Genomic DNA, 20,362 nt, shown 5'->3' on the forward strand with positions numbered 1-20,362 from the left:
CTAGCAGTATTCATGCCGGTGTATGTCGAAGGGAACGTCCAAGGGAACCGAATCGCTGATTCTCGTACTCTCAGTTTCGGGATGTTCTCTGTCAAGGGCCGTACGGTAAAGCGCCGTCCCGAGAGGGTGGATCCAACTCGCTGGTGGAGGTCAATAAATCTTGGACCCCTGAATAATCTGCAGTCATCTGACCATAAGGTCCTTATTTGTATGTCTGATGCTGCTATGATTGCACTGCAATTGTCCGCGCATTAGGCTGCCCAGAGTCGTGATGCCGGACATGGGATTGGAGACGTCGACGTCGAGGGCGGCAGAAGAGGGGCGTAGGACGGACATCACTGCCGGAAATGAGGAAAGGTCAGTCCAATTCATACCTCCCAAGTCATTACCATCATGCGAACAAGGTTGGATGCCTACCTTAGATAGACTTCTTTGGCTATGAATGATACTGATTCGTGGTATGGCCGGAGAAGAGGTGGTCTAAGGCTCGACCAAAAGGTTCCGGAACACTTCTCCAATACTTCCCCTCTTCCACGTCACCCTTACCTGGCTTCGCCATGAGAGGAACACTTCCTCTTCTTCCACCCAGGATCCTCACCGTCCTGGCCCTGACAATCACATTTCAAGCACTCATGGCAACATGCCGGTGATCTTCAAGTTTGAGCCTATTCCAGGCCCAACCGCCGACTGGGAGGACACCGAGTTATACGTCAGGGTAGCCGATATATTTTGTCTGATATGCGGGTATTGGGATCTCAAACCTCCGAACTTAGCCCACATAATCCCGCGCAAACATGGTAAACCCAAGAAAGCTGTCGGCTCGCACACGACGAAGCCGAACTGGGAAGACACGTTTCGGCTGAGTTAGTTTCTCCGGTAGATGCACAGGAAAACCTTTCTATGCGGAAACTGATTGAGTGGCATATGCATCCAGTCATCAACGATACAAAGCACCGTGGATGCTATGTATCCTGTAGCCAGGCGTCTGAGATGTTCAGGGAGGACCCATCCCCGAGTTGCTTGAAAGCCTTACTCCAGATCATGAAGGAGTGTCTACCCAGGAAACCATGGAAGAATCGTGCGACTCGTCGAGGGCGACGGAGCCAGAGGCTGTGCTTCGGCTATGCGGTCCACTCTTGCTGTTGGGAACTACTCAAGACCCATCGCCTCAAGGCGATGGCTGAGACGGGCTTGGCTACTCTGGTGGCAGCCCTTCGGCGCCAATGGATGGTGTTTCGGATCTCGTACGATTCTGCGAAAAGTATAAAGTGTTTTCTTGCCTCTTGTTGCTCATTATTGCTGCCGGATCACTGATGTTTGACGACTACGCGATAGATGCCCCATCGAAAGCAGACCCTTTCTACACACCTTCTATCTTTGACACGATCTATGCGGAAATCAACGAAGCCGAGTGGTTTAGAAAACAGGCAGCAGACAAGGCAACGAATACACGGCATGCACTCCAGCATGTGGACCAGACTGGTCTCCGTGCTCTTCCGTTTGAGCTAATCTACATGATCGCTGAATACCTTCCATCACAAGAGGCCAGAAGTCTCGAGACGATTTTAGATGTTCGCCTTGGCATCTTATTCTGGCGTCCTAAAATTTCGCTTGACCTGTTCTATGAGGTGAAGGCTGTCACAAGAGGGGACATCCATTGGGATCGTTTGTTCAGCAAGCTGCAAGACCTTGAGAATTCCGATGCCTTAGTATTACGTCGAAAAATACTAGGATGCTTAGATGAGCACCTGGATAAGATCGAATTAGACAAGCAGCGCGCGAAGCAAACGGAAATCTAGCGAGACGATAATGTCTTTCATGTTGGTATGGTCCATAGTTCAAGTCAGCTCTTGAAAAGGGTTTTCAAATCTATTGCTTTGGATTGCCTTGTCAACCTACCGAACAATGGTAGCGAAAAAGTTAGAGTATCAAGCCTGCAGGTATATAGCAAGATAGCAAGGTCTGGCAATCATCACTGCTGGTTTTCCGAGCTTGCCATGCACAATTGGAGACATGGAAAGAGGTGCGCGGGCTGGAACCATCGGCTAAACCAAATCTATCCTCGGACGTCGAGGCCTCTGCATTCCCGAAGCAACACACCTACCATGAACTTCGATCCTCATCTGACTATCATGCTATCATGCATTGAAGACGAGTATATACAAAATCTCTGGGGATGACATCTTATACGTGGTTGTCGCCAGGATAACAATATTCCAAGCAGATTCGTGTCGAACCCCCCCCCCCGACATACTGGGTGAAACACCGCCATGTCTCAGACCCATGCAGCATACGTACAAACGCGAAACACCTCAAGATGGCGCCAAGAAAAACGGACTATATATCACACTACACATGCTATAGATTGGCTCGCAATTTCGACGGCGCCTTACGCTCTGATTCGGCCCGCACCAGCGCGCGCATGTAGTCGCGTGCCGCGCCGAAAGAGAAAGCCCGTGGCTTGGTGAAGAGCCGGAGCTGATGATCTTGCGTGTTCAGCAACTCTGCGAGGAGTCGGGTCTTATCCTCGACGAAATCGAACGACGTCCCGATGACACCCCCCAGGCGAGCAGCCGGATGCAGCCTCGGTGATTGCCAATCTAAGTCCTCAAAAACCATTCCGGGCTTCCAGGGCAGCACTCGCTCCTTCATGGTGACCGACCACCAGTCCTTGCAGTGCCATCGGTGGGCTTTCCCACTAACAGCATGCACAAATTCCGTGGTGCCCAAAGCCAGATGAGCCCACAGGCGGTCGGCAACCACATCAATGGGGACCTCATCCAATGTGGCTTCGTGGTAAGGATCCTTGAGCCGAGAATTGAAGACGATCTCGCGTCCACGGTCAGGGATAATCATAGCTGTCACGGTGATGAATGGGGTTGATGATGGCACGCAGAATCCGGGGAAAGGAAATTTGCACGCAGGGCCCATGATCGACGGTCGGATGATGAGCAATTTATCTGAGGCGCCTGCTTCGGAAAAGTGATGGACCAACAGACGTTCTGTGAGATGCTTGGCATACCCATAGGCCCAGGGGAAAAGGTCTTGCGACTCATACTCAGTGCTGCTGGCCCTAGCTTGGATTTCCTCCCATGCCTTCAGAGCGGATTGAGCCCAGTCCTCCGTGTCCCCACCGAGAGGGTGGATTCTCTCTCTCACAACCACGTCTGCAGCCGGGGCTTGTGGCTTCCAGAGATGCGAGTTGGAATACGCGGTTGAAATATAGACGAAGCGCTCGAGATTCACAAAATCAAGTGCTAACTCTGCCAGTGATACGGTGGGGATGACGATTGACTTTGACATTGCCGGAAGCCTACTCAAAAGATTGATCGATGATGCTGCATGGACAACGATGTGCACTGATTCTTCGAGTTTCTTCCACTCTGACTCTGAAAGACCCATTCGGGGCCGAGTAATATCCCCGTCCAGAACAGCTATCGAGTTTGCCGCCTGAAAAACTGGTCGAAAGATTGTCATTGGTAAGTGCTCGAGCCACCGTTCCAATGCTCTCCTATGTATTGTGTTAGGCGATGATTGTTCAGGGCTGAATCGGACAACTAGGGTCACACTTACTTGCGACCGCCGCGACAGAGAACGTAGACTTGAGCCGGAGACGCTTCAGTGAGCGAGCGATAGAGGAGGGTTGTCCCCAGAAACCCTGTACCCCCTGTGACAAGGAGTACTTTCTTGTCGTAAGCACTCCACATAATGACAACTCAGGCGAAAATATGGCGGGCTGAGAGGACAGAATTTCTCATCGGCGGTCAGTCTGTCGTCGGGAAATCCAAGGGAAAAATCATTCTGGGCCATCTCAATCACCACAGAGGGTTTAAATAAGAGTCTGTACTGGCTGAGCTCCCACTTTCCCAGACATGAGCTGAAATCCGGATAGCCTTGTCGACAGAGTGAGGGAGACTTGCATCGGGTGAAGGGAGAGCGATCATGACGGTGTGACATCGCTTGAGTCTGACATGCATTGATAAGACTGCAAGATCATGACTGAGGGCGACACGATCCCAATCATCGATCAGCTATCATATGGACCTTCTGCATGCAGTGTGATTTGCCACCCTGGGCTGCAATCACATTGCCCCGAGATACTGACTCTAAGCGAGGACATTGCTTTTTTCGCTCCTGTATTAGACTTGATTTGTCTCACCAATGGGGCCAAATGACCCAACACAAGCACTAGTTATACCTTGAAATTGTAAGACGTATGTACCAATTTGCTATACCCTGAGCAGAAGGAAGAGTCACTCTATACTTGTGGGAGATCCATAAGGTCCGGAATCTGCCCTATGCTAGGTAGCATTTAGAGCTGGATTGTTAGACAAACGATTATGTAAGGGATGTATGTACAGCCCGGCCTCAGACTCAAAACTACCGGACTAGTTCGGACTTCCGACCAATAATCCCCTCCTGCTCCTCTTTGGTCAAGCAAATCCCAAACCTCTCCCGGAGCACCCGCACGCGATCCTCCTCAGTCCAACATATCTCGACCAGGACCGATTTGCCCCCGAGATTCTCTTTCACTTTGTCTTGGTCCAGTATGGTCTTGCCGTAGATGCTGCTACCGTCGCGCAGGAACCTGATCACGAGGAGGTTGGAAGTCAGGAAGCACCGCGGGTGCTGACTCGTATAGTAGCTCATGACTTCAAAGTCGCGACGCAGGAACTCGGTCTCGGGAAAGGCGTAGGCCGGGGTCCAAGGGCCGTCGGGGGCATTGCGGAACCGGTAGATCCACAGGCGCTGCTTCGCGTCGGTCAGCCCGTCAATGGTGTCGTACCCCAGTTGCAGCTCTTGGGTGCCGATATTCGCGGTGATTGGCCCCGCCGCAAGAGGTAGGGGGGTCGTGGGCCCATCGCCACCATAGCCCACATCAACCAGGTATCGGGATTGATCGGCAAGAGTGACGATGTTCACGGCATGTTCCCTATCCGCCAGCCAGCCAGAATCAGCGGGAGAGGGGGCAAACAAGTGGCTGCTGTGCGGCGTTCATAACACACACACACACACACTTACCAGCCTGACCACCCGGGAGAGCTGCTCCTGGAATCACGATACAGTCTGGCCCCGGCGAGGTACACTTGAAAGCCTAGGAGGGAAAGAATATGATGGAGGAAAATATTGTTCTCCATACAGTATCCACCGCGGCCCCTCTCGATGAATTTGTGATAGATATCCGAGACCTCCAGGGAAATATGCGCTGAAGGGGCATAGTGTAGCGCAATGTTCTCGTAGGGAATGGTTGACACATGATAGGTGTGGATGGCCGTTAGCAGGGCGATATCCAACCTCGGATTCCGATCTCGTCGGTACACATGGGGTAGCTGGATATGTTCAAAGTATCGATCAACCTGATCTGGGGTCAGACAATGGATGGTTTCTGTCATGGTGGCTCATCCGAAGATTTGAATTGATAGAAAGATTTCCCCGCCCCCCTCCCCAAAGGAGCCGAGGGGAGTTGGGGGGTTATAAAACACGCTGACCCCGCTGTCCACCATATACGCCAATGACAACCAGAATTCGCTTCAAGAAGGCCTTTGAAAAAGTGGGGCCGTGACTGATGCACCGTGTGGGCTGGGTTCCAGTTGTATGTCCCTATGTTAATGAAGAAGTTGGACTTTAGTCCAGTGATAAACATATGGATTTTTCGAGCTACGGAGAGTTTAATGGAATCATTGTCTATTCTTATTTAACGAGTTTGTGATTGCTTCTGTACATCAAAACCGTGCACTTATTCCTACTGGAAGGGGGTCTCGTAAGGCCGTTCAGCCTGAGGCGTAAGCCTTGCCAAATGCCGTCGATATCCATCTTCGAAGTCGAATAGCGCTGCGTGCGAGGTCACGCGGTTCTGGGGTTCATTAGCTATTATCCTTGTCGAAGAACTAGCCCAATAGATCTCAACTTACATCATATACCACCACAGTACCTGGCCTCCATCGAAGCCGCACCTGAAGATCGTGAGACAAGGCCGTTTGGTCAAATAAAAACTTGAGTAGCAGGTCCGACTCTTCTTTCTTGAGCCCGACTATCCGCTTGGTGACTAGAGTGTCGATCAGCGATAGAATACGATTCATTCAAGGCAGATTCTTATACTTACTGACTTCGTTTACGAAGATGGCCTTCTCCCCAGTTGCCTATTTTGGTAGATTAGTTTTTTATTTTTGTTGCCAGGCTTTGACAGGTTCTCACGCTCAATACTTACCGGATGAGTGCGGATAATTGGATGTGCCGTGGTGATGGCTGGCCGGCGCGAGTTGCCCCCCTCACTCTGGATATGTTCCGCACTGGTGTGCTCGGCCGTGAGCCCATGTAGCCTTTGACGGAATTCAGGAGAAAGCCTTTGGTAAGCCTGAACCATATCCGCGAAGATAGTATCACCTCCACTTGGAGGTCCATCTAGGACGTAAAGAAAGGTCGTGCCCGGCGGCTGCTCTTCGAAGCTCAGGTCGGAATGCCAGTAGACAGCGCTATTGCGCGAACGCAAGGCATTCGCACAGGTTTGGGCCTCGGGGCCACGGTGGACGACATGGATTTCAGGATAGCCTTTCGGGGCAGCCGAGGTCGGATGCATGAGGTGACGACCAAAGTAGCCGCCGTACTCGAGGGCGTCATCGATGGATAGATGGGCGAAATCTTGATCTCGGAAGGCTGCATCAACCAGATCCCTGTTAGCCACACATGCCTGCACACTTTGACGCCCATTCGTGGAAGGGGGCATCGCGATTCACCTACCTACAACCTTTCGTTGGGCAACAAATAGGGCCAGCTGGTCTTTGCCCTTGTTCGTTAACTGACTTAGTTGGATGCCGCTCACCTCGGAGCCGAACTTGGGGGTCAGATGCTCAATGACAGCAGCTCCGGGGGGAAAGAGGTCAGGGAAGGTAGAATCGGCATTCTTGCCATGCTCATGGTGTTCGAATGGCTCCAGTGGCGGATATCTTCTGAAAATCAGCGCTGCCAGGCAGGGTGTGGGGGCTGCAGGGACGATAAATCTTGCCAGACAGGATTACCTTTGTAGCTCTGGAACCGGGAGATAATTGGGGAAGGATGCTGGTACCTGGTCCATTGTATGGATGTTCGGGATCACCACCTGTGTCTGGCCTCCGTCAAATACTACACGAGCAAGGTACTGAATTGGTCTCTGGTGAGTGCGGTAACCCCTCTATGATAAGTGATAACAGAACTAAATTCTGCGGGATAATGAAGAGAAACATTAGCTCGTACCGACCGAGTCAAGTGGAAGCCCTTCATTCCTTTCTCCTCTCGTTTCCAACGCCACGATCTGACTATCACTTACTCCATAAATCGGACATCCAAAACAAACATCTAGGAATATCTCTTATGATAGGGCGGGAAAACATTGATCCCTGTGGGGATGGCTGTAAATCATTTCCTTTTTACGAATAGCATGTGGCCAGCCTCTTGCACAGTGGGTCCCAATGGTTACACTCACGAGTCACGACCTATGATCGGGCTCTCCGACGATCTTCTTCACGAGCTGAATCTTAGCACTATCGAACTCTAAAATGTGGATTAGAAGCTGGAATACTGTGGGGCGTTATATTTCGTCTTGAGTAAATCCAGCAACAATACTGTAATCGAATAAACAAAGGTGATATATATGATGCCCTGCTCTATCATCTCGCGCTGGTCTTGCTAGAGTTTACAGTGATTTTGGAGAACCCCCCCTTGTCTTCACAACCAATCATTTTCTGAAGAGATACCACGATGGGACTTGACGCCCCTGCGCAAAAGGTGTTCGACGCGATCACCACACGATTGCAGGTTGTCAGCGATGAACGCATCAAGACGAAGCTGCAGGAAGGAGGAAAGGTATCTGGCTACTGGGGTAATTAAGCCCAGCTGCTCTTGAGGTCGAAATGTTAGTAGCTTACCCCTTTTTTTTTTTTCCATAGGCACGGCGCCCACTGGACGACGTAAGTGTCAAAAGACCTTGGGGCTTCGGTAACCCGCTTACATAGAGGAAAATCCGTAGCACACTTTGGCTATATGGTTCCTTTGGTAAAAGTTGCTGAGTGTGTGGCAGCCGGTTGCGAGGTCAGTTCTTCACAACGCGGTCCCACCCCCGCCGAATCCGTGTTAACAAATCCAAAAAAACGATAGGTGACAATCTACCTGGGAGACTCATATGCATATCTCGTCAATTACGACGTTTCACAAGAAGTAGTCGCCCATCGGACACAGTATTACCGTTTCCTGATTGCTGCCATCCTTCGAGCTATTGGAGTCGACATGTCCAAGATAACCTTTGTGGCTGAATCCACCTACACCTCAACTCCGCCATTCTGCAAGGACCTCGCGCGGATGCTGGTTCATTCTTCCCAAGCAGACATCAAGATGGTCGGTCTCGAGGTCACCACGGCCCACATGATGAGTCCACTGGTGTGCCCGGTCTACCAGGCGCTCAGTGAAGTTTACATTGGTGGTGACTTTCAACTTGGTGGAGTGGATCAGGTGAGGGAGGCAGAACATTCCGTCCCTCTGAAACGTTGTTGTTTAGTACTGATCTTCCTTGATTCATCCAGCTCGGTATGTTCGCCTATGCTGACAAAGTCCTCCCTCGTATCGGCTACGAGCCTGTATCGCATCTGGCCAACGTGATCGTCCCCGGATTACACAAGGGCAAAATGTCGTCGTCTGCCTTGGCAGACACCAAGATCGAGTGGCTGGATTCACCAGACACAGTCAAGAAGAAGTTGGAAGGCATTTCATGGGCAGAGCGTGATGGCCCCGCTGCCACGGCCGTCTTGCCAATGCTCCAACATTGTCTCTTCCCTCTCTATCATCTGGGCGCTTTGGGCGACGAGAAAATCACCGCCCAGCTGGTGGACGGTTCCGCCAAAGAATACAATACGTATGACGAGCTTGAGCGAGACTTACAGGCCAGACAATTGGGATTAGGAACGCTCCAACCAACCATCATCGCGCTCATCAACCACGTTCTGCGTCCGATCCGGGCCGAGCATGCCACAAATCAAGAATGGAGACTCGCGGAGAAGCTGGCCTATAGTATTTAGTATAAGTTCCAGACTGGAAATAATACCATGGATCTGTTATTGTAAATACTGAATGACCGCGTAACTTTGGGGGTTCTGTAAACTGAGTGAGGTTGTCTCCCACTCCCTCAGCTCGGGCTGCTCAACCGACCCACCCATTCAAGATCGAAGCTCTTGGCTCTAGACTACGGCGATCTACCTGGATGGTTTTCCACGTAATACTACTAATGGTTAAGTCAAGTCACTAGCTAACTGGGGTCTCCACCTACAGGCATGCGAAAACCCGTGGAATTCTGCCGCTCCCCATATCAATGCTGACTGGTCCGATCTTCTCAAGCCCCACCAGCAGTCTGGCACGGCATTTGCATTTCAAGCCCGTAGGTTGAGGATGGGTTCCGATCTTCAATCTAATCTATGAAACAGGGCAAGTATCAGTATTATACAGCTGAAATGGATAATTCTCGATGACTGAATATATTTTTTCAATTAATTTTTATCCTAAAGCATGTTTTTGACAGGTAACTCGCAGGTTTACCAGCTCGGAGTTTAGGTCCAACATTGGAAATCGACCCGTGGCGGGGTCTAAAAATGATATAGTTACGCAGTAAAGGGAGTTCATTGCCGAGCTGTATGTTGAGAACTTGAGCTTGCCCACGCCGATCCCCCTCTTGCCCCAATTTAATTCATTTAGCGCTTGGGCGCAAGTAATAGCTAACCATGTATCGTTCATGAGCGCCATCACTAGGCTGCGCCACTTTATGGAGGCAGGAATGGAGTCTGCCGCCGGTTTGCTTCTGGAGCGAATTAGCCACATTGACTAGAACGTGTCCATCTCGCTCCTCAGCCCACCCCCACTCCCCTGTGATCGGGTCACAGATCTGGCTTGCCATTTCCGTGCTCCATAGAAGGGTCAGAGTGCCGTTGTCCGTGTGTGTCGTATCTGGGAATTCATCCATCCGCTCGACAGTCGGGATCTCAATCAGCTTTAACCCCGAGTCATTGCTCTGGGTGTCTGAGTGGCTTGTCTCTAGATGGGCATCGCCAGCGAGGCCCAACATGTCTGATAGATTGCGTACGAGCGTCAGGGCTAGATCGTGGCAGTCGGCGGTGAAGCGCGCCAACAACTCCTTGTGGGTTGCAAGTTGACCCGGACAGGCTAACTGGGAACTTGCAAGCTCCTCGCGAGCGAGCTGAATTTGTGGATTAATGTTAGAGTTTTTTTTTTTTTCCTCTCGACATTGGCGGTGGATGAAACACGGTCTCAAATATCACTTACTTCAAAGGTTTGATATCCATGGCCAGGTTTGTATCTGTGCAAAGGTTAGCAGGCCCTGGAACGTGTTCGGAACAGATTGTGGTGACTTGCCCGCGATCAATGTCGGCCCTGAAGTGCTCCTGCTTCGCCTGCGAAGGTTGATCGAAGTAATCTTTCGTTACTTGATACACCTGCGCCAGATCCGCTCGTATCTGCTTTCCAGCGACTCCTCGCAGGTCCACAAGGAAAAACCCGGGGCTTCGTGCGCCCTGTAGAAGCTCTTGGATTGACTCCGGGTCCTTCGCTAAAAGTTGATCTAGACTGACTGATCGTAAAGGGGTATAAGTGTTTGGGGATACAGTGGTAGTAGCCATTGCGATGGTGTTAAGCAAACTAGGGAGGGAGATTTTGCCAAAGGAGATAGATAGGTCAAAGAGAGATGGAAGAATAATGTGCTTCGTACAGAAAAATGGCGTAAAAACATGAGCTTTATACTTTGCTAGTGTAGGGGCCGCTATTCTCATGAAACCACAGTAATGATTTTACGGGTCGAACGATTGGACAGTCGACCCGTCAAGTCACTCCATAGCGGATCATGAGTCAGTTCATCGACCAGCTTGCGAGAGAGAAGATCTCTTGGATGAAGTCTGCTCAGCTGGTTTTTGGCAGTACATGCTCAGCTCTGAGCGTCAATCACATCAATCACAATGCCCGATAACGAATGGGGATCTTCGCCACCCCACAAATGGTGGAGGCTCGTGAAGTCATTTCTCTCAGCCAGCTAGGCTATAACCCTTTTCTAAAAAAAAAAAAGAATTCGTATGTATATTTGCAAGTGTCTTAGTGTTCGGACACAGCCTTTCGGAATATCAGGGAAAATTCTACAGCGCCCCACCCGTTGGTATATGATCGGAAGCAGAAGCGTTTTGAGGGAATATTCCTTTAACCCACGCAACTGACTACAAACTCAAGAGGTGTGTGTGTGTGTGTGTGTGTGTGGGTGGATATACCGGCCATCACTCGTGTTTAGGCTATTTGCGCTGAACTGGTCGTCAGCGGCAAACAAATATGCCTTTCTCTGGAACAGTTCTCTCCATTGCTGCCGTGGTGTCCTTGATCACTGCCTTGTATACTTTGTTGAGAGGGGCTCCCAAACGAGCAGTGCAGCAGACATCCTATAATGCAGGAATCGATGCACAGGAGAAGCGCCATTTACTCCATGATCCCATTGGCAGTCCGTGTCCCGGAGCGGGACGTACCATCGACTACTATCGATCCCTCTTTTTCAAACTGCACAACATCGAAGATCACCAAGGAATACTACCCGAAGCCCGAGAGCTGCTCCTTTCCTTGCTGTCGGAAGCAATCGCATCCAACCCCCCCGAGAAACACAGTGATGTCCTTGCCATCGAGGTCTACAACGAAGACCAATTGCTCGCATTTGTACACGACAGTCACAGGGAGGTCGGTGAAGCGTACAAAAAGTACATTGCGGGCCGGGAAGCGGGAGGCCCGCGGCTCCTCGCAGAAGATCGCGAACAAGCGGCGGTGTTATTGACCCAGTTGGCACCTCTCAAGCTGGTGGACGGTGCCTGGCTGGGACATATTCATCACATCACCACGCCATTTGAACTTCGACCCATCACGAAGCAGCTCTGGCAGGTGCTATCGGAGGAGCTCGGCGACGGGTCACTGCACCTCCACCATGCACAGATCTATAACAACCTCTTGCATGATCTAGGGGTGCGCTTGCCAGCACCGTATGAGCCAAGTTTCATAGATCCCGCGCTCCAGATGAAGAGCCTTGGCGCATGGAAGGCGGCGGTAGTTCAGCTTCTTGCTTCGCTATTTCCCGACGAGTTCTTGCCTGAGATTCTGGGGTATAACCTGCACTTTGAAGGGCTGAACCTAGAAACCATGGTCCTGTCGAGAGAGATTCAGGAACTCAAGCTAGATGCGCAATATTTCCTACTCCATGTATCCATTGATAATGCCCATTCTGGGCACGCCATGATGGCTGCACATGCAGTCACGGAGTACCTCTCCCACATTCGGAAGAATGAGGGGTCTCACGCCGCCAACACAGCGTGGAAGCGCATCCAGGCGGGCTATATGCTGTCCTCAAATCAGTCAAGACACATTCAGAGGGATATATCTTCGTTGTCGGCAGAAAACGTCCACTGGAACATGGCTTCAGATGAGACTCTCACCCCGGAAGTTGATACTTACAATATTGCACAACTGCTAGCAGATAAGGCTGCTGTGTCGAACAAGTTGCATTCCGCATGTCGTGCCCGAATTGGTGGAATGCCGTTGGCCGAATGGCTAGAGTCAAGCCTCGGTCGTCCCAAGAGCCAGATGCGAGATGCGCTCCGCGAGTTGAGCAATGCGTCCCCATGGATTGTCAAGGGCGATCCCGAACGAAGCAAGTTGATCCGTGAGCTCAAAGTCGGGGGCAAGATGTTTGGCGCATTTACCGTGGGTGAGATTGAGCGTTTGAAGAACTGGATCATCTCCCTGGGTCCGAATGAGCAAAGACAGACAGCGTATTGGGACTTCACAGGTCGAAGCCAGAACGACCGTTGTGGTCCTACCTCCCTGGTCACCACACGTTCACCGTCGGCATCAATTCCATTTTCTGCTGATCTCGCACTCGATGAATCCATCTTCAAAGCGCCTTTGGAATACCGTCCAATCAAGTCTAGCGATTGCAAAATGATCTTGCCTTTATGGTTCGCGCACATATCGCTCCTAGAGTCAGTGGTCAGCATTCCCACACGTGTTGCCTCGGAGCTCGGGGCAGCCATAATTCGGGCTTTGCGCGCCCAGTACAACTTCAGTCCGGAATCGGATGGTGTGACTGGGATGGACGAAGTGAATCGAGCTAGCATGCCGGATCTGGTTGATATTGGGGTTGAAATCATCCATCGTCAAGGATTTGCACCTTTGCCAAGATCGATCGCGGATATTCTGAGGGCGTGGCCTTCAACATCTGCCGAGATGCTATTAAGCACGTCGAATTCACCTGTGAGGAACCTAGATGTCCTGCTGGGGATGTCATTGGCCTTTCTAGGCCTCCAGCGGTCGGTCCTACGCTCTCCTGCTCTCCTGTCCCATCGCAGCCGGTCTGCTTTGAAGAACATCGTTGAACGCGAAACCTCGTGTTTGCAAGTGGCGTATGAGCTTCTCCGACAGGACAGTCAACGAATGCAAGCCTTTACCAAAGGTTATCAATTAGCCCAAAGCATACTTGGGGAGACCTTGGGAGCGGCCGAATAGCACTAATAACCGAATAGACACATTTCATAAACCTGTAGTACCCGTGAAATATGCATCTCAGTATAACCTCGCGCGCGTAAACCACTTCAGGAATAGAAGAAGTATGAGGTGGCATAAATATCTATCAATACCCAGTAAGACCGAATTGAATGTTTCAACACCTTAGCTAAGTAGTATATTAAGGCTTGATAGACTGGTAGAGTAGTAGAAAGAACAGATTAAATTGTAGAATAATCTATGACTATTTTTTTTAAATCTTTCCTTAGCTCTTCAAATTAGACTATTCTTAGATTAATAGAAATCTTAGATTAATAGAAATAAAATATAGATTGAAAACCTATAAACAGAATGAGAAACAGATAGAATGTTAATCTTTATTACATATAGGGCAGTTGAAACAGATATCAAAACAGATAGCACAGTAAAGCAGATAAAATAGATAAAACAAATAGAAACAGATACACAGGACTTATACAATTACAAATTTGAAAATAGCTGAATTTAAGTTAATTGATCCGGGAGTCTGCAGATAGAGGGAGGACGGGGAGGAGATCAGAGGAGAGAGAGATGGGATTGGAAGAAGAGGCCTGGTCCTTCCAGTCATCTTACAGTACTAGGTACCTAGTACCTAGTAGTCCCCCTAGCTGCTAACAGTACAACCACACCCCGGGAAACACCAATCACTATACCACTTTTGCTGCTGAGCTTAGCCCATCCATCCCTAAGCATCCGATCAGCTTTCAATCCGACCACATCCACTGCAAAGCTGCTGATCACTGCAACAACATGCCACATATCCGAACAAGCGAAGGAGATATGGCGTCAGGAAAAGCGCACAAGCGAGAAGCCAAACCCATCCATCAGATGAAAGGTGTTTCGTTACTACCTAGTACTCTTCATTTCGACGCAACACTAACCATTGGTTTTTGCTAGATTTGAGCAGTATCTACAACGCAGACGATACCTACACAATCCACGAACCCTCGTGACAGCCCCCATCACGAAGAACCACACAAAGACATCCACCCGTGAGCGATCCGACAATTTAACACACACAACACACACCGTCCATCACACCTCGCTACTCCGGAAACATGATAATGTAAACCAAATGAGCAGACACGACTTTATCTACGGCGCCAAAGACACTCGACAGCCTTCTTAGGAGAGCACACCATCTCAGAAAGCTTCCACCCCCACGGCCATCCGACGAATGGCATCCTATACCTTAACGCTGTCAATCTAAGGTCCGTACTCACATCGACGTAGTCTAGGCTAAGGTAGTCCATCCTAGCAACCCAGAGACAGCCATGCTCACGAACTTGAGACAAACCTCTCCGAATCCTTTTCGTGATCCAAGAGCCCATGAGAACCCAGAACGCTTGCTTACCCATCTGCAGCTGCATGAAAACCGTTGCCACATGGGAAAATGACAAGCTCAACCCAGGACTGCTCCTCCCCCTTGCAGTTGGTGAATAGAACCGTCTCCTGGAGACTGCTCCTCAGTCATACTGTCCAGTCCGAGCTTCGACCCTTGCAGGCAACAAGGGGTACAGTGACGACCTGACCTTCGGATCAAGTCATTTAAGCACTCGAGCAAACCTGGAAGTATGATCGTAGTTTGTCTAACATGTTTTGGAAAGATAAAATAGATACGACCCAAGACTAGGCTTCGACTGTCGCGAGTTCCTGCATGCCAGCTTGTTTAAAGCATATCGAGCATATTTAATCATAATGCACATGAAGTGATCGACGCTTTGTATTATCACCAGACTATGCAACACAAAAGAAGTTGATTCTGACAAGAGACCGAGCTAAGATGACAATAGTCGCGTCTTGTGACCTTGCAATCTTCGCGAATGAGGCGAAAAGAGAGTTGAAATCTGTGTAAGGCTACCGCTACTGCATTGACAATGCACTGGAACATACTTAAACAGCAGTTCAATTGCAATGAATAGTCGTAACAATACTTCGTCCCTCTTAGCTTACATCAACAGTAAGAATAAACACATCTTGAAGGTCTCGGGAGAGTCTCTCATTCCAGAGGAATAACAGGCACATGATAGGCGAACTGGTTGGTCGGGTCATATATAGCCTTGAGAGCCCAAAGCTTCTCCAAGCGCCATGGCTCGTACCCATAAACTTGTTCTAGGGGCTCGTCACCAAATGCATAAATGGCATGTGCACTGGGGAGCCGGTCTGGCTGGCCATCAATAAAGAGTTTACGAATATCATGAGCAAGCTGCATTGCCGGCTCATCAAGATTGGAATCCGGAGCATGCGTTATTGTGGTAACTCTGTATGACGATGATGTCAGCTTTCACCCTCTGGTAACATTAAGCTCAGATACGAGAAATGAAAGGCCGTACTGATTGATATAATCATGGCGGTGCGGGAAAGCCGAAGTCGCTGGGTCAATCGCCTTGACAGCTTGGACCGAGTATCCTTCGAACAAGACAAAAGATGCTGGCCGGAGTTCCGTATACTTCTTCAGCTTAGCATCGAAGAGATCATAGACCTGGCGGCATGCAGATGTGTTATAGACTTGCAGCCCAACGGTAGATGCCTTCTTTGCAAATCCTTTCGCACAAGTTGAGTCGAGGTTACCATTTCTTGAAGCCAGGGGCATGTCAGGATAGGGCACAGTTCCGTCGGTGACATTTATAGGGCCGATAGCATCAAATGGAGCCAGGTACTTCTCTGCATCGATCTGCGGACCAGCATAGTTGAAGGTCCAGTAAATAATTACCTTGTAGACGTCAGATATCGAGTCAGAGGTATGATAGAGATACTCAGCTCACGTCAGTGTCGCTGAACAATGGGTTGAATTCAAAATGGCCGTAAGCAGCGTCCATTTCCACCGGTTGCGACCCGTTGCGAGCCACTACTTTGTTCAGTCGCTCGAAAAAGGGCTCAAGCTTATCTTGTGTGAACACGTAATTTCGAAAATACCAAGTATCCTCCTCATGCGGATAGATCTTCATCTCGAAGCTGGTCACTATGCCGAAATTGTGTCCGGCACCCTTCATGGCCCAAAACAGGTCCTCATGGCTGTCGTCCGAGACTAAAACTGCAGTTCCATTGGCCAGCACGACATTCAGTCGAACCATGTTGTCGAGCATCAGGCCATAGCGCGTTTTGTACCTTCCGTGGCCGGCCCCAAGAGCCTGTCCAACTATGCCTGCACACGAGCTGGCTCCGGTAGCTAGAAGAGAAGACGGTTTAGCCATATGAATCGATGATGCGACAGACATGGCTGTGACGAACCTGTAACATAACCTTCTTTCCACAGCGCGTCGATCAATTCCTGGGTGGCTGTTCCCGCCGATACACGTGCAATCTGTCTCTCTCGATCCACCACGACGTCGGTCAAGAGCTGGACGTCAATGGCCATACCCCGGAACTTCCCTTGTGATTTTGGCAATCCATAGCCGCGGTTGACCGTGTAGAAAGGAATGCCATTTTGATAGGCATATTGAACCTTTTCCAGGTCAGTCAAGAGATGTTGAAAGCGAGAAAAGGAAAACAAAATACCTACCACTGTAGAAATATCATCTTCACAGCCGACCTGAACCCAGACGGTGAATTGCGGGGCCATATACTCCTGAAACCTGATCACTCGCTGTGGCCATCGAGGATCATCCGGGCCAAAGATATAAGAGGATCCGCAGAGTTGTGGGCCGAGCTCGAGTTGTATCTCGAGAGGTGTCAATTCTGCACGCGTCATGACACAGTATTCATCGTTGCAGTCGGTCAGCGGCACCGCCTGTCCGAATGACTGCAACAACGTGAGGATGAGCGTGAGCAAAGTGATAAAGTGGAACATGATGACTGAATCGATATGATAAGTGTGATGGAGGGGCAAGTCATGAGAGAGTGTGTGAGTTGGTGGGGAAAATCGAGTACGAGATTGAGAAAACGGATGGTATAGACAAGTGAGTCTCAAAGCATCCATAGGAGGAAGGTGCAATTCGCATAGGGAAAGAACTCAATATACCTACCGAATGCTACTTCCACAACTCGTTCCATAGTATACAGATACTCAGAGTGAATCACGGTCACTCCTCAGGAGGGAGCATCTGATCCGATGATTCCGTTTACAAAAGTAGGGTCCTGGGGCTAAGATACCTTTCTTGAGACCTGATATCATGTGTGTGGGTTATTTAACATGGTATCGCCTCTATAGACAGAGGTGGTAAGTAGCAACCTTGCTTGTGCTAAAGCTCTCTGCTATTGTCTTTTCAAAGATCTCAGATTGCCTGCTGCCCATCCTTGTCTCAAGTCTGGATCTTTTCTCTCCGACCAAGCTGACAATGGAATTCCTCCTATGTACAGTAACTACATCCAATGCATGCAGCGAGATGAGTAATCAATGAGGCCGAATGCGCAAAGTAACACCTTCCAAGCCTCGGTTCGTTGCCGCGACGTGGGGTACTGAATGACGTCACACTCCATCCCGCACCGACCCTTTCGGTCTCACACCTTCAATATAGTAAGAACATCCAGAGACCCTCCATGGAGAACTCTGGTCAAGCCACTTAGCTCGGTGGCTGACCGTACAGAGGGTCACTCGTCGAATAAAGCTCAGGGACGAAGAAGTTTATCGTGACCTCTCGAGGCAACAAGATACTTTGTATCTTGAGAACCAAAACAAACAATACATGCGGCATTACTGATCGCAAGTCACGATGCCCACGAGCAGGAAAGCCTGAGCAAGACCAGGACCGCCGCGTCAAGGGCTAAAGGATAGCAGACTTGGCGCGCTCCACCAGAGGTGTTTTGTGCGGTTGTGTAGCTGGTTCTATAGTGCGGGTTTGCAGAAATTGTGACGCATGCTCTACATAGAAAGTGGGAGGGGAAACACTTACGAAGGTTGGCCCAATATGCGAGTACGAAAAGGTTTTATCCGGTTTCGAAATAGATAGATAGGAATCTACTCAGAAAGTATTTGCTGGTTGAGAATCTCATGATTGTGTGAATATTATAGCCAGCAAGAATACATCATGTCATGTCTCTATCCGCTCCTGCATGATGGCTTATTGATACATACATGGTAGATTGGTATCTCGCGTCGGCTCTCAATCGGGTGTAACACGGCGAGGCAATTGTTTGAACCGTGCTCTTGGGTCTTGGATAGGTAAGGAGAGTCGTCCCATGCTAATTGGTAGTTCAGAAACTGAACTCCGGCGTACTATGCATATGTTTGTTAAAAATTAGTTAGTTATTAGGTGGATGCACAGTGACTAATCATGCATTAGGTCCATGCAACCACAATTTCTGGACTTGATGAAGAAGCTGTGACTGTAGGGGGAGGGATAAGTCTAGGGTGCATGACGGATGAACGATCAACAAGAGCTGACTCCAGATAGGCTGCGTAAGATGCGGAGTAAGACCGGCCAATTCATGGAGGGTGGTTGCGATTATCCCCAGGTTTCGGGTTGTCCGAATTGGGTAACCCGAGGTAACGCATGGATGGGGAGGACTGGGTCGGCCACAACCGAATGGTTCGACTGTGGAGGTGGGGGAAAGTGCCCTGACCGCGGTCTCTCTTGGCAAGTTAACTTGAGCTGGCTGCTGGCTAAAATGGGGCTACATGAGCATGGCTCCTCTCCAAGCGTGCGCGCTTTTTGCAACGGTACCAGAATTGAGGAATGGTGGCTTTGGCCTATGATCATCGATGGCCAGTCAGAGGCGCGGGTTGCGAAGACTAACTTGCCGTCCCTTTACCCGTCAAGTCGGCGGCCATGATCAATTGGTTTTGAGGCACACATACCAATTGTGTCGGTTGCATCCTCGAGAGTTTTGGAATATGTGGTGAGCACTAGATAACTGAGATGTGCCACTGGATGATCTTGAAAGTGTTCTTCGAGAAATTCGAAGTTGCCGTGGCACTGACTGCTCTTGCATAAGTTTGGCCGATGCTTCGGGGGCCGGGCTTTCGGCCCATCTGGGCAATTCTTCCAGCATCATCGGCAGGACCGGGCGGCCTCAACTGGGGGCGCCCACACGGGGGATCCGTCTGATCTCATTCGGGTCAAGCCATACCTTCCTCTTTCCAATTCCCAGGTAAATTATGTGGCTGTTGGCTGATTCCAGGTTCATCTCACGCCAACTGATCAGGCGACATTGTTACTTGCGGTTGGTCCGTTGTTTAAAACAGGCTCTCACTAAGCGGCATCCCGCGTCCTGGGTGGCCCGGGTGGAGCTCCGTCCTCACTGCGATTGGAGCACATGTGGTGGACGAGTGTAACAGAATAACTGATGCTGGGTTATATTCGCCGAGTGAAATCGACAAAAGAGACAGGTCAGGTCGGCTTGGAGAGGATCCGATCGGGAATAGTCAGTAATGAGACGGGCTTGAGTGTTCTGTCGACGATAATATTACGGGACCAGCATAAGACAGCCGGTCGCCTGCATGAGCCTCCGTCGCATACCAAATGCTTCGCTGTAGGCTTTGGTCGCTATCAGAATCAGAAGAGAATGAGTGGCTCTAGGCCATCAATCAAAAATTGCCCCCTCCTTTGGAATTCAAGTGTTGGCGAAGCAAGGGAGAAGAGATTCAGAAAACAAAATCGACAGCCACGAGGCGGATCGAGCCGAGGCCCTTTTGGATCTTTTCCCAAAGCGGTAAAATCAGAGTGCCTCAGGGCTTTGCGGAGTTCTCCAGACCCCCCGGATTCTGAATAATCAGCCCGTCCTTCACTCTTCAGCAATCATCCCGAGTCCCGAATTGAGGGGAAGAGGGGTGAGAGGAGGTCCACGGTGGGTATCATGATTCATGGCACCTTGCGGCGTAACATCACTT

The 20,362-nt window shown here is 50.0% G+C and overlaps 8 protein-coding genes across 8 annotated transcripts; 3 read left to right on the forward strand and 5 right to left on the reverse strand.

Moving 5' to 3' along the window:
- The first annotated feature begins 464 nt into the window (after nt 1-464).
- Nucleotides 465-1,825, forward strand: BO66DRAFT_469878 (uncharacterized protein). The gene is made up of 3 exons (XM_025652748.1): nt 465-863; nt 935-1,261; nt 1,336-1,825. The coding sequence occupies exons 1-3, from the start codon at nt 641-643 to the stop codon at nt 1,797-1,799; spliced, it is 1,014 nt and encodes a 337-aa protein (XP_025505979.1). The 5' UTR covers nt 465-640; the 3' UTR covers nt 1,800-1,825.
- A 440-nt stretch (nt 1,826-2,265) lies between these two features.
- On the reverse strand, nt 2,266-3,838 carry BO66DRAFT_427405 (male sterility domain-containing protein). Its single transcript, XM_025650346.1, has 2 exons — nt 3,574-3,838; nt 2,266-3,511 (listed from the first exon to the last, which is right to left on the reverse strand). The coding sequence occupies exons 1-2, from the start codon at nt 3,705-3,707 to the stop codon at nt 2,359-2,361; spliced, it is 1,287 nt and encodes a 428-aa protein (XP_025505980.1). The 5' UTR covers nt 3,708-3,838; the 3' UTR covers nt 2,266-2,358.
- Nucleotides 3,839-4,351: 513 nt separating this feature from the next.
- BO66DRAFT_390273 (arylamine N-acetyltransferase family protein) lies at nt 4,352-5,426 on the reverse strand. The gene is made up of 2 exons (XM_025646964.1): nt 5,023-5,426; nt 4,352-4,933 (listed from the first exon to the last, which is right to left on the reverse strand). The coding sequence occupies exons 1-2, from the start codon at nt 5,391-5,393 to the stop codon at nt 4,381-4,383; spliced, it is 924 nt and encodes a 307-aa protein (XP_025505981.1). The 5' UTR covers nt 5,394-5,426; the 3' UTR covers nt 4,352-4,380.
- A 317-nt stretch (nt 5,427-5,743) lies between these two features.
- Nucleotides 5,744-7,105, reverse strand: BO66DRAFT_370134 (TauD/TfdA dioxygenase family protein; the record flags this gene model as incomplete). The annotated part of the gene is made up of 6 exons (XM_025645405.1): nt 7,017-7,105; nt 6,739-6,944; nt 6,209-6,654; nt 6,104-6,140; nt 5,913-6,046; nt 5,744-5,854 (listed from the first exon to the last, which is right to left on the reverse strand). The coding sequence occupies exons 1-6, from the start codon at nt 7,070-7,072 to the stop codon at nt 5,744-5,746; spliced, it is 990 nt and encodes a 329-aa protein (XP_025505982.1). The 5' UTR covers nt 7,073-7,105.
- A 629-nt stretch (nt 7,106-7,734) lies between these two features.
- Nucleotides 7,735-9,044, forward strand: BO66DRAFT_370137 (Nucleotidylyl transferase; the record flags this gene model as incomplete). Its single annotated transcript, XM_025645406.1, has 5 exons — nt 7,735-7,855; nt 7,923-7,943; nt 8,003-8,064; nt 8,131-8,481; nt 8,553-9,044. The coding sequence occupies 5 exons, from the start codon at nt 7,735-7,737 to the stop codon at nt 9,042-9,044; spliced, it is 1,047 nt and encodes a 348-aa protein (XP_025505983.1).
- A 613-nt stretch (nt 9,045-9,657) lies between these two features.
- BO66DRAFT_447378 (Clavaminate synthase-like protein) lies at nt 9,658-10,713 on the reverse strand. The gene is made up of 2 exons (XM_025651702.1): nt 10,386-10,713; nt 9,658-10,252 (listed from the first exon to the last, which is right to left on the reverse strand). Exons 1-2 carry the CDS (start codon nt 10,650-10,652, stop codon nt 9,707-9,709), a joined length of 813 nt encoding a protein of 270 aa, XP_025505984.1. The 5' UTR covers nt 10,653-10,713; the 3' UTR covers nt 9,658-9,706.
- Nucleotides 10,714-11,346: 633 nt separating this feature from the next.
- Nucleotides 11,347-13,557, forward strand: BO66DRAFT_447381 (iron-containing redox enzyme family protein; the record flags this gene model as incomplete). Its single annotated transcript, XM_025651703.1, has 2 exons — nt 11,347-11,405; nt 11,514-13,557. The coding sequence occupies 2 exons, from the start codon at nt 11,347-11,349 to the stop codon at nt 13,555-13,557; spliced, it is 2,103 nt and encodes a 700-aa protein (XP_025505985.1).
- Nucleotides 13,558-15,592: 2,035 nt separating this feature from the next.
- On the reverse strand, nt 15,593-17,284 carry BO66DRAFT_318039 (FAD-binding oxidoreductase; the record flags this gene model as incomplete). Its single annotated transcript, XM_025643587.1, has 5 exons — nt 15,593-15,854; nt 15,927-16,306; nt 16,359-16,762; nt 16,825-17,038; nt 17,096-17,284. 5 exons carry the CDS (start codon nt 17,282-17,284, stop codon nt 15,593-15,595), a joined length of 1,449 nt encoding a protein of 482 aa, XP_025505986.1.
- Between the last annotated feature and the right edge of the window lie 3,078 nt (nt 17,285-20,362).

This window comes from Aspergillus aculeatinus, assembly GCF_003184765.1.
Source record: "Aspergillus aculeatinus CBS 121060 unplaced genomic scaffold BO66scaffold_13, whole genome shotgun sequence".
NCBI classification, from domain to species: domain Eukaryota; kingdom Fungi; phylum Ascomycota; class Eurotiomycetes; order Eurotiales; family Aspergillaceae; genus Aspergillus; species Aspergillus aculeatinus.

Coding starts and splice junctions, on each gene's coding strand:
- BO66DRAFT_469878 (XM_025652748.1), top strand. CDS start 641: ATGCCGGTGATCTTCAAGTTTGAGCCTATTCCAGGCCCAACCGCCGAC. Junction 864..934: donor GGAAGACACGTTTCGGCTGA/GTTAGTTTCTCC, acceptor ATATGCATCCAG/TCATCAACGATACAAAGCAC. Junction 1,262..1,335: donor CTCGTACGATTCTGCGAAAA/GTATAAAGTGTT, acceptor ACTACGCGATAG/ATGCCCCATCGAAAGCAGAC.
- BO66DRAFT_427405 (XM_025650346.1), bottom strand. CDS start 3,707: ATGTGGAGTGCTTACGACAAGAAAGTACTCCTTGTCACAGGGGGTACA. Junction 3,512..3,573: donor CTCTGTCGCGGCGGTCGCAA/GTAAGTGTGACC, acceptor CACAATACATAG/GAGAGCATTGGAACGGTGGC.
- BO66DRAFT_390273 (XM_025646964.1), bottom strand. CDS start 5,393: ATGACAGAAACCATCCATTGTCTGACCCCAGATCAGGTTGATCGATAC. Junction 4,934..5,022: donor TCTCCCGGGTGGTCAGGCTG/GTAAGTGTGTGT, acceptor GCTGGCGGATAG/GGAACATGCCGTGAACATCG.
- BO66DRAFT_447378 (XM_025651702.1), bottom strand. CDS start 10,652: ATGGCTACTACCACTGTATCCCCAAACACTTATACCCCTTTACGATCA. Junction 10,253..10,385: donor CCGACATTGATCGCGGGCAA/GTCACCACAATC, acceptor CAATGTCGAGAG/GAAAAAAAAAAAAACTCTAA.